Source organism: Pollachius pollachius (genome assembly GCF_949987615.1).
Source record: "Pollachius pollachius genome assembly, chromosome: 4".
Taxonomy (NCBI): domain Eukaryota; kingdom Metazoa; phylum Chordata; class Actinopteri; order Gadiformes; family Gadidae; genus Pollachius; species Pollachius pollachius.
In genome coordinates, this window is record NC_136937.1 from 389,366 (window position 1) to 401,510 (window position 12,145).

At 48.8% G+C, this 12,145-nt stretch overlaps 2 protein-coding genes across 2 annotated transcripts in view; one reads left to right on the top strand and one right to left on the bottom strand.

Annotated features, from left to right (window-relative positions):
• Positions 1-3,245, top strand: part of LOC307075102 (ELKS/Rab6-interacting/CAST family member 1-like) — a gene marked incomplete at its 3' end in the record, with an annotated part of 43,665 nt that extends 40,420 nt beyond the window's left edge. Inside the window, exon 12 of the mRNA XM_079735607.1 lies at positions 3,225-3,245. Within this exon, the coding sequence (XP_079591733.1) occupies positions 3,225-3,245 (21 nt within the window). The remainder of the gene's footprint in view (positions 1-3,224) is intronic.
• A 2,429-nt stretch (positions 3,246-5,674) lies between these two features.
• On the bottom strand, positions 5,675-7,525 carry fbxl14b (F-box and leucine-rich repeat protein 14b; the record flags this gene model as incomplete). Its single annotated transcript, XM_079735224.1, has 1 exon — positions 5,675-7,525. The coding sequence occupies exon 1, from the start codon at positions 6,875-6,877 to the stop codon at positions 5,675-5,677; it is 1,203 nt and encodes a 400-aa protein (XP_079591350.1). The 5' UTR covers positions 6,878-7,525.
• Between the last annotated feature and the right edge of the window lie 4,620 nt (positions 7,526-12,145).

The following is a 12,145-nucleotide window of genomic DNA, read 5'->3' on the forward strand; positions in this document are numbered from 1 at the left end:
AAATACCAAATAAATCACTGGAACTAGCAGACAAATGGCAGTCAGACAGAGGACTGTGGGAGAGAAAGAGAGGGGGAGAGAAAGAGAGAGGGGGGCAGAGAGGGGGAGAGAAAGAGAGAGGGGGAGACAGAGAGGGGGAGAGAAAGAGAGAGGAGGGCAGAGAGGGGGAGAGAAAGAGAGACGGGGGACAGAGAGGGGGAGAGAAAGAGAGAGGGGGGCAGAGAGGGGGAGAGAAAGAGAGAGAGGGGGGCAGAGAGGGGGAGAGAAAGAGAGAGAGGGGGGACAGAGAGGGGGAGAGAAAGAGAGAGAGGGGGGACAGAGAGGGGGAGAGACAGAGAGAGGGGGGGACAGAGAGGGGGGGGGACAGAGAGGGGGAGAGACAGAGAGGGGGAGAGACAGAGAGATGCAAAGGACTGCTGCAGCAAAAGGTGAAGTTGGGCGGGGGTGGAGACAGACAGACAGACAGACTGGCATACAGGAGACCAACAAAGCGACTGATTGAATAAATGATTGTGGGGGGGGAAAGGGGGAAGGGGGGGTGAGGGGGGGAGAAATTGTAAGGGGCAGTAACAGGTTACTGCTAATACCCCCGTTGCTTTGTTGTAAAGACCCCAAGATCCCCTTTTAGTGGTAAACTAGTCTTTTAATGGGGGCAGTAAAACATCACACAAACACACACACACACACACACACACACACACACACACACACACACACACACACACACACACACACACACACACACACACAAACACACCACACACACTGTTGTTTCACTCACTGACAGGAAATGTGGCCCAGAGCAGTGCAGCCAAACAGTTCAACTTTAACACACAGTAAAAAAAAAAGGAGAAAAAAAGAAACACAGGAGGCCAGAGCCCCACAAGTTGTGGGTCCGTTGTACGAGAAGCATTTTGTACGTACAGGGTTTCCCGAGTCAGAGAGGGTGAGTCAGGGAGCCTGGTGGAAACGGACCCCTAGAACCTCATCTGACCTAGATGCCGAGACGCTAACTTAGCGCCTGGAGGATTAGCTCTTGATCGTACCACGGTGGTAGACGGCCTGGCAGGACACAGGGAGCCTGAGAGAACCTCCTCACCCTGAGAGAACCTCCTCAGCCTGGGAGAACCTCCTCACCCTGGGAGAACCTCCTCACCCTGAGAGAACCTCCTCAGCCTGGGAGAACCTCCTCACCCTGAGAGAACCTCCTCACCCTGAGAGAACCTCCTCAGCCTGGGAGAACCTCCTCACCCTGAGAGAACCTCCTCACCCTGAGAGAACCTCCTCAGCCTGGGAGAACCTCCTCACCCTGAGAGAACCTCCTCACCCTGAGAGAACCTCCTCACCCTGGAAGAACCTCCTCACCCTGAGAGAACCTCCTCACCCTGGAAGAACCTCCTCACCCTGAGAGAACCTCCTCAGAGAACCTCCTCACCCTGAGAGAACCTCCTCACCCTGAGAGAACCTCCTCAGAGAACCTCCTCAGCCTGGGAGAACCTCCTCAGCCTGGGAGAACCAGCGTCTCCTCACCCCACACCAGGCTGTGGCTGCTTTGATCCACGAGGACATTCGTAGTGTGTGTGTGTGTGTGTGTGTGTGTGTGTGTGTGTGTGTGTGTGTGTGTGTGTGTGTGTGTGTGTGTGTGTGTGTGTGTGTGTGTGTGTTACCTACCCGTGCGTTGGGTAGTATTGAGTAGTGACATAGTGGTAGTGTAGTAACGCAGGTCTGTATACTACTGTATACTACTGCAGTACCGAGGCGGCCGGGTTTACTGTTGATCATAAACCCTGGAACAGGCCTGTGGTCTCCGAGCTGCACCAGACACGTCAACAACATCTGACTCCCAGAAGGGTTTGAGCGTCAATGAGTGGAGAGGAACCCGTGTGTTGACCAGCCGGGTCCCCTTCGTCTGATCAAACCAGAGAGATGGTGGAAGGAGTCCGTCCTGGTATCAATTACAGCAGGGATTGGAGTTCAGCTTCTTGAAAAGTTCTCTCTCTAGCTAACAGGAAGGAACTGTGTGGTAAATCATCTATCTCCAACTCATGCTCTTATACCATGCTTTACGTTCACAGTAGCAGAGGGTCGGTGGCTTTTCACTGAGCAGATCTCAGGTATAGAGAGTGAGTGAGTGCCTGCGTGCGTACATAACTTTGATAATGTGAAGCAGGTGATGCCGTTACGTGCGTATGGAGTATGATTTATATACGCCTGCTTCCTGAAAGAGATAACCTTTGAGCACTTCGGGTTGACGATTTAATCTAAAACATGATAACTCGTTTGTTGCACAGCCTCGTGCTTTAAGACGTGACTTTCTATAATACGTTTTTGTTTGTTGTGCTTTGGATTTTTACGTTCTTTTTTTCTTCTGCAAAGTGCAAGCCTCAGACTTAACCCTCAGATAAGAGCTGACCTTCTCAGCAATTAGACAAATTGGCCACTATGTGCTTGTTGGACAAACATTGATTTTTTGTGAATGTCAGAGGTATGGAGCAGCAACAAAAACAATACCATCTTAGCTTAATCCAATCTATCCAGACAGAACCTACGATGGCTTCACTGGCTGTTAGGAGCACAGTTTACTCCCCGACTACCAGACGACATTTCAATAATATGTCAAATGTCATAGGAGGGAAACGGAACCGACCGAAATAAGAATTATATCATCATGAACGTGTTGCTGAAAGTAAGATGCTGTTTGTGAAACCTTCTGGCAAACATTTGCCTCCTTTATCAATGATATTGTCCGTGAAACATTCACATTCTTAAGCTATTAAAATCACTGTTTACACTGTGTCTTTAGATAATGTTCACACAAACATGGACACAGCATAGAGTCTTCTGTTCAACTCTTCCTTTACTCCACATGACACGTCGGTCAAGACCCAAACCTCTTTAGTTCCTGTATACCCCTAGCCCAAAACAAACAGACCAATGCATCAAATAGAATGGAATTTAAGTTCAGTGCCATGATGAGGCCCAAACCCTTGCATTCGTACTTCAACAGTAGCATCTCCTCTTGGACAGCAGCGCTCCAGAAAACCCCAACTCTATTCCTCTGATCTCTTTTCAAGAACCGAAACTGCGGAGCATACTGGATTTTCCCTTTTATAACAATTATCTCAAATGCGTCCTTGATTATATTACCAAAAATTAATAGGAAAAATCTGGCTGGGTTATTCCAATCCAAACCACTAGTCCCTCTCCTTCTCTGTTGACCTCAGGCAAACTCCAACGTTCTCTAAACAAAAAGCTTTCCATGTGCCTTCGTAGAAGAAGCCAGGGACTATTATACAAAATCTGCGGAAAAAGCTGCACATTCTGTTGTAGCCATACTGTCACTAACTGTGGTCAAGGAGAGAGAGAGAGAGAGAGAGAGAGAGAGAGAGAGAGAGAGAGAGAGATTTGAATCATGGTGTGGAATGCCTAAAAGTGTGATGGCTGTGTGTGTGGAGGGGGTTGGCTAGGTCAGGGCTTTTACTTCTGCCTCTGCTACGAAGAGTGTGTGTGTGTGAGGTGGGGGTCGGGGTCTTGGGGACATGCATGCCTTATCCTGGGGATCTGGTATGCGTGACTGAACAGGAGAATGGGAGAAAGAAATAAAGCCGCTGTCTTCCTGACTTCTAAAGAGACAATGAGTGCTGGCTCCTCTGTCCGATCGCCCGCCGCCCTCTCTAGTAACGCCGCACAGGAAATCACATTCTGTAGTCCTAGGGTCATGCCACCATCAGCCCCGTGGTTAGAAGTCCCCATCTAGCCTGTGAAAGAGCAGAACACCTAGAGACTAAAACACAACATCGGAATAAACATCCGTAGCTTTGAGGTTTGAATAAAACCCTAACCCCATAAGCCGGTGTAGCCTACAATCAATGTGTTTTATTTTCTCCTTTGGTTCGGTTTGGGGAATTTGCCAGCAGTTGGACGTGTAGTCAAACGTCAAATGTGATGCTTTTATAAACAAAAAGAAGAGAATAATACGCAGCAACAGAGCTTCCTCTCATCAACGCCTCGGTGATGATTGCAATGAAGGAATCCTCGCATCCATTTTGGACATCCTTGTTAATAATGTAACAGGACAACTGCAATCTTGCATTTCTGCTGTTTCAGAATAGAAATGTCATGGTTAGAAGGGGGACATTAAACAAAGATGAACATTCCTCAAGTCGTACACACGTAAATTCCCCATCCATTATTGGTTAGAATACGAACCACGTTATTGTTGAACCGCATTTAATGCAACCGTGTTGTGACAAATCTAAAGCCAAGTCCTGATGACAGTATCTTATCTTAATGAGAATGGTTTTTGTGACAATGCTTATGAATAAATAAGCCATTGCTGTGAGGAAGCAGGAAACAATACACACCTCACCAGTCGTTCTTTATATAAATATCTTTAATTGTTTTTGTAAGAATATAAAACAATTTAATTTGGGGATTTGCATTTTTTTTTTTACAAACATAATGTACAGTACATATTTAACACAGCATTTCAGCAGGACGCACGTCTGTATTAATTATCTCGAGCAGGTCATTGCATTACATGATAGAAAACGCAGACAGGCCGTTTGTGTGTGGCCCCGGAGGGATTAGGGGAAACATATCGATCACTTCTTATTCTATGCATGTCTCGGATTGGATATTTCTTTATTTCCTCTGAACCAGTTTTACCTCCGCTTCAAAGCAGTGTGGCAACTTGAGATGGCATGACTTCAAGAACAAATCAACGTTGAAACGACCCCTGATTCTTTCAAATCAATAACACACCCACAAAGATATCACTTCAATTTGAAGTACGATGTTCTCAACAACACCCATTGCCATTTTGTTTTGACAAAATACCTGCCAGTCGACAGTAGAGGCCTATTAGCAGAATGACACGCAGTCCTTTTTATTTCATCTTCAAAGCTCAGATGAGAGGCTTCTCCAGGGCCGCATAGTTTAGACTAGTGGCTGAAAAAAACAGTTTGTTTGCTTCTCAACTATACTTTTCTCGTAACTCGTATGACTTCAGAATACAATGAAACGGCTTCTGATTAACTGACTTCCCTCCGTTTCTCTGAGAACTGTCACCCTGTAGGGGAATTGACAAAGTTAACACTCATTTCTTCCGCTTTTCTCAGAAAGAGCGAGAGAGAGAAGCATCGAGGGAGAGAGCGAGAGACACGCACACCGTTTGAGAGAGACGGGGCACAGAGGGGGGAGAGACGGGGGACAGAGGGGGGAGAGACAGGGGACACAGGGGGGGAGGGGAGAGGTCTTTAGGCACAGTATTTCTCAGTTTCTCCATCTTTGTTTTTTAAGATCCGAAACAAACACACACACGAGGTAGCCGAATGTTCTAGGCGTATATAACCACTTTTAAATGTTAGTAATAGACGGAGCTACACTCCACACGCTAGCGACATAACTTTTAATTGTCTCAGAAGACACGATATGTGGTGTTATAACACATGCTTTTAAAACCGACGAATCCAATCGAAATAAAAATTATGCGTCGTAACACAGCCTAAAAAAATATACAACTTTCGTTAAACCTTCGGATGCTGACTCGGATGGAGAGAAACGGTTTGCTTTTTTTTAAATAAGACTTTCCCCGCCCACTTAGCCCCCCCTCCCCCCTCCACAAGCCCCTCTTCCCGTGAAAGACACCCTCATCCCCCCCCCCCATCTCTCATCACCTCACTTTCTCACCCTCCGTCATCTCCCACAGTCCCAGATTGAGTACTTTAAGGCAAGGCAACTGGGTGATGCGTTCGAGTCCCCTCTTGGTGATCTTAGTACATCCATACAGGTCGATGCCCACGAGCTGGGTCAAGTGGTCGGCGATGAGCTCGAGCCCTTTGTCCGTGATGCGCACGCACTGGCCGATGTTCAGAGTCCTCAGCTCGTGCATCTGCCTCACCATGCGATTGATCCCGTCGTCCGAAACGTGGCACGAGCACAGCGACAGGGACTTGAGCCGGTACAGCCCCTGGGCGATGTACGCGAGGCTCTGGTCCCCGATCTTGTCACAGAACGACACGTCGAGCCCGGAGAGCCGCAGGGTGCCCATGGCCAGGTGCATGGCGCCTGTGTCGCTGATGTTGTCGCACGAGCGCAGGTTGAGGCTCCAGAGCGACGTCATGTGGGACAGGTGGATCATTCCCGCGTCCGAGATCCCGCCGCAGAAGCTCAGGTTGAGCACCTTGAGCTTGTGGAGACCCTTAGACACGTGTTTGAGGGACAGGTCCGTCAGCTTCTGACAGTCCTGGAGCGTCAGGTGCTCCAGGCTGAGGCAGCCCTCAGCCGCGCTGCGGGTCATGCCCGCCAGGTGTCCGATGCCCACGTCTGAGACGTGGCGACACGAGCGCAGGTTGAGGCTTTTCAACCTGTGGAGACCCCACGCTATCAGCAACAAGCCCGTGTTGGTGATGTTACTGCAGCCGCCGAGCTCCAGCACCTCCAGGTTCTTCAGGTATTGAGCGATCCGCCCGAGGCTCGAGTCGGTGATCTGTTTGCACAGGCTCAGGTTCAACACGCGCAGGGACGGGATCTCCTGGACGAACGCGTGTCCCAGGCCGTTATCGGTGAGGTTGTAGCAGCCGGAGAGGTTGAGCGACTCGATGTTGGGCATGCCCTGGATCACGTAGCTCAGACTGCGGCGCAGGGACAGGATCTGAACCCGCCGGATGCCTCTCGCCTGCAGGCTGGGGAACAGCGACGGGTTGGCCCGGCGGAGGTGCAGCTTCGCCTCCACCCCCCGCCACACGGACTTGTGGTAGGAGGCGTCCCTCCAGGTGACACACACTTGGGCCACCCTGCCTTTGTCCCGGACGTCCAAGTAGCTGAAAATCATGGCCAAGATCTCCGGGAAGAGGCACGAGATGTGCGTCTCCATTGTTTTTATCACGAATGCATAAAAGCATAGAATAGTTATTCCACCCCCGAGGCTGTAAAAAGAACAAAAGTCAACCGCTCACTAATATCCGTTTCTATACTTCACTTCCGAGGGAGACGGCAGAAACAGATCAACATTCCGGGGTATCCAGAGGAAACAGGAGTAGTTTGGGGGTCTTCCTTTCCCACAACATAGAACTGTGCACAAATCGATCCAACTCTCACGATCCCACGTGATCCTGTCTTGATTGCGCAGTAGGATTCAATCGCAGAAAAAGAAAAGCCCTTAAAACCGTTTGTTCCAGTCTCAGCCCTCTCCCCGTCAGAGGGAGAGAGGGCGAGGGGCGAGAGGGACGCGGGAGGGGGGGGGGGGGGAGCGTCAATGCTTCTTACCCCTCTCTCTCTCTCCGAAACGGCACTTCCTTGTCCTAGACCCGCGGAAGGCATTGCCCTCCCGTCGCTACGGGATCCAGACGGTCGTTCATTTCAAAATGTAAAAAAAGAAAAAAGAAAGTCCGGGCTTCGCAGCACCTTAGAAACAGAGAACTTCGGGTTAGCGGTCCCACTCCCTGCTCTGCATTCCCCCCGCTTCCGTAGAAAGAAAAGGACAGAGCTGGCGGAGCTCGGCGCTAGCAGAGAGAGAGGGGGGTCCGGGCTCCAAGCCTTTGTCTGCTCTTTTCAAACCGTCTTGGCAGGGCCTCCAGCACTCCGCCGGTGCGGGGGTGCTTTTCCAATATTTTTAAAAATGAATACCGATTTTATTGCATAAAATTTCATGAGAGCAAGAAGCATGTATATTTGAATGTATTCGAAAAACCGCGTGCCACCAAAACGATAAATGCGTGCACTTTTAAAAAACAACTGACCAGGCGGGAATTTATATATTTCTTGCCCCTCCCCATTTGTTCGATGCAGTTGGTTTGGTCCGGCTCAGCTGGAATGGTGCGAACCGTTTCCCTTGGAAACCAACTTCTTACAATTCAGTTCACTTTGGGCTTTAACCCTTTAAGCGGACCACACATATAGACGCTTACAGTCAGAACCCTTAATAGGCTATTGTTTGGTTTTGTATTGTGATACGTTTTCTGAAGAACCATTGCAGTTTCTAAATGAAACGTACAAAGACAAGTCTCTCTCTCTCTCTCTCTCTCTCTCTCTCTCTCTCTCTCTCTCTCTCTCTCTCTCTCTCTCTCTCTCTCTCTCTCTCTTCAAAAACGAAACAGTTCTGTGTGGTGTGATCAATTGACCTTTGCAATATTTTAGCTAGTCATTATTTATTAAGCTTCAGTATTTACATATTTACTTCCATGTTGGCCTACAGAGAGACTACGAGTTAATGCAACAACATTATTTAATGCAACTAATTCAACACACCGAGAGTACACCCATATCAAAAGAAAGCTGTATATATATATATATATATATATATACACACACTTTGACTATAAAGTCCCTGGTTTTGGTTGAGGCATTACAAAAAGACCAAATATAATAAAAGCCCGAAGTCATGGGACTAAGTGCACAACTGCGCCCCCTGTTGAAATGTGGTTTAGTTTGTGCTCGATTTTCTGGTTTCATGAATTGAACAGTAATCATTACATAAACAACACTTAATGAGATCTCTAGGCCGAATATAGAGGATAAGTAAAAGATAGGCATCTACAACATTAGTGGTAGTCAAACTGCTTGTAATAACGTTTTGTGGTTATATGTATTTGTAATATAATTGGTGTAAGCGATCCTCAAATTTACTTTTTTACTATTTTAATGCGAATTCCTGTCAAATTATTTGTGTACTCCAAAAAGCTTGCAAACAAATGTTCTTCAAAAGCTGGACGCACTAATCTTTGATTCAGATATGGTCTGAGAGTAGGAGGTGGGCGGGCGCCGAGTACGAACAGTGGATGGGAATTAATTTTGATTGACAGGCCTCTCTCTGTTGTGATTGGTCCGGGCTAGAGTGAGCTCACACTTGTGTCCAATGTATACCTTTTACCCTGAACTGTAGCCCAACACTGTTTGTATGTGTATGTGTATGTGTGTATAATTCAAAACGTAGTGTGTGCGTGAATGTTAGTTTATGTGTGTATGTGTGTGTGTGTGCGTGTGTGAGTGCATCGTGAGTGCATGCGTGAGTGTGTGTGTGTGTGTGTGTGTGTGTGTGTGTGAGTGCACGAGTGAATGCATGTGTGTGTGTGTGTGTGTGTGTATCAGTGTCAGTGTGTGTGTGTGTGTGTGTGTGTGCGCGCGTGCCTGAATAGCATGTGTCTGTATGAGTGTGATCTTTCTGTGCATGCACTTCTGGGTTTTATATAGATCCATACTACACTGTGTGTGGCATGAGTGTGCGTGTGTACTGTTTGTGTGCACGTGTGTTGAGTGTGGTAGCAGCTAATATGACAGGAAGCGTTAGCCGAGCCCAATGGAGTGTGAGAGAGAGAGAGAGAGAGAGAGGGGGAGAGAGGGAGAGAGAGTGGGAGAGAGGGAGAGAGAGAGGGAGAGAGAGAGAGAGAGAGAGAAAGGGAGAGGGAGAGGGAGAGAGAGGGGGGAGAGAGAGAGAGAGAGAGAGAGAGAGAGGGAGGACGGAAAAAGACAGGCGCTGCAGAACCCATGTTGTGTTTACAAAAAATATGCAACTCTGCACAGCTGACAGCCCCTCCCCTCTTCCTCCTCTCCTCTTTCCCTCTCCTCCTCCTCCTCCTCTTCGCCTCTCCTCCTCTTCCTCCTTTCTTCCCCCTCCTGATCTTCTCCTCTCCTCCTCCTCCTCCCCTCTCCCTCTGCCTCCTCCTCTCCCCATCCCTCTCCTCGTCTTCCCCTCCTCCTCCCCTGCCCCTGATGTTTCTCCTCCTCCACGCCCTTTGCCCTTTCTCGCTCCATGCTCTCGTGTCTCTCTGTCTCCTGCTCTCTCTCCTCCTTCCTCTCCCTCTCTCTCTCTCTCTCTGTCTCTCTCTCTCTCCTCCTTCCTCTCCCTCTCTCTCTCTCTCTCTCTGTCTCTCTCTCTCTCCTCCTTCCTCTCCCTCCCTCTGACCAACTGTCTGACTCCCCTTTAATCTCTCACTGACATTATCTCTATCTGGGATTCTCTCTCTCTCTCTCTCTCTCCTTCCTCCCTCCCACCCTCTCTCTCTCGCCCTCTCTCTCTCTCTCTCTCCCCCCCCTCTCTCTCTCTCTCTCTCTCCCCCCCCCCTCTCTCTCTCTCTCCCCCCTCTCTTTCTCTCTCTCTCTCTCTCCCCCCTCTCTTTCTCTCTCTCTCTCTCTCTCTCTCCTTCCTCCCTCCCTCCCTCTCTCTCTCGCCCTCTCTCTCTCTCTATCCCCCCCTCTCTCTCTCTCTCTCTCCCCCCCTCTCTTTCTCTCTCTCTCTCTCCCCCCCCCCCCCTCTCTCTCTCTCCCCCCCCTCTCTCTCTCTCTCTCCCCCCTCTCTTTCTCTCTCTCTCCCCCCTCTCTTTCTCTCTCTCTCTCTCTCCTCCCTCCCTCCCTCCCCCCCTCTCTCTCTCTCTCTCTCTCTCTCTCTCTCTCCTTCCTCCCTCCCGCCCTCTCTCTCTCGCCCTCTCTCTCTCTCTCCCCCCCTCTCTCTCTCTCTCTCCCCCCCTCTCTCTCTCTCCTTCCTCCCTCCCTCCCTCCCTCCCTTTTTCTTTCTCTCTCTCTCTCCCCCCCCTCTCTCTCTCTCTCACTCTCCCCCCTCTCTTTCTCTCTCTCTCTCTCCCCCCCCCTCTCTCTCTCTCCCCCCCCCCCTCTCTCTCTCTCTCTCTCTCTCTCTCTCTCTCTCTCTCTCTCTCTCCCCCCCCCTCTCTCTCTCTCTGTTTTTCCCCTGCTAGTCTGCATTGTGTCCTGGCACACACCCACTCTGGCCTTGGAGCCGTTCTCTGGCCGCTGGCCTCCTTTCTCTCTTCCTTTCTCTCTTCCTCTCTCTCTCTCTTTCTCTCCCCTCGTCTCCAGCACTAGTGGTTTGTGGAGACTTGGTGGCGACTACAGTTGTGAAGTTTAGTTTAAAATAGCACAAATAACACCTTACACTTGTGAAAATTGTAGTATAGTTATATAGTTACAGATTGATGCTGTGTGTGTGTGTGTGTGTGTGTGTGTGTGTGTGTGTGTGTGTGTGTGTGTGTGTGTGTGTATGTGTGTGTGTGAGAGAGCTATATACGTCCCATGATCTCCTCTCTTTCTCTCTTCCATACCTGCAAACTAGTCACCTTTCGGCGAAATTCGCCGTTTTCAACTCAAAATAGGTCATTTACGTGAATCGTGTAGATCCGAAGTTTTTTTTTAAGGGGGGGTGGGGGGAAGACAACTGGCCGACCAGCCAACCAACCATAGACTGTATAATAACCGACTGTATAATGAGCGAGAAACAAGTTTGCTATCTTCACAATAAAAAAAAAGGCCAAATGACTCGCGTTCCACGACCACCAATCATAATCAAGATAAACCACAGCGCGCGTCCCCCCCCCCCCCCGTCCCCCCCCGCTCAGTCGTCAGCGAGTTACAGATACAAGTTTTGAGCTAAGTCTAGTAACCTGACAAAAAAATGTCAGCTGGATAATTTTAACGTTGCTTAGGTAAATTATTAGCCAGACCAGTTCTACGTCACCCAGTTAATGCGAAAATAATACGTTTGTGAAGGCTAATCTCCACAGCATCCGTATTGTTGATATTACTGGCAGCTATGCCGTTGTGGTCCGATATGAGGGCGATGAAAACGAACACGTAATGAAAAAATACACATCCGTGTTTGGTTTGTATGTAGAACAGCTTGAATCAGGGCTTAAGTGCAGGTGGAGCTGGGCTTGGCTAAAGCTGGAGGTGAAAACGGAGGTGAAGGGACAGCAGTACAGCTTCCCGCTGTCACAATATTTTAAAAGAAATCGACAAAGCGGGCTATTCCAAGTGCAGCCTTTTCGCTAAGGAAATAAATTATGGCAAAAAGGGCTCCCATGCTCTCATGGCACACTGCCAAACAGAGGTGCACCGGCAAAAAGTGTGCACTATATTAACAACAGCCCGTGTTCCACCTCATCCTGGTCCAAGCCCAACACAAAGTGCTTCCAATGGGCCTGAAGCACTGAGGGATCGAGTTAGGGTGCCTGTACCTATATTCCAGCGTGTTGCAAATGCAGAGGTGTGTTTATATTAAATAGGCTTGTAGTTTACTATGTAAAAAAAAAAAAATAGATAACTATTATTTCACATTTTTCATTGTAGGCTCATGCCATAGTAGTAGGCTACATTACCAGGAGAAATGGTACATGGTGTGAGTCAGTTTAGAGTT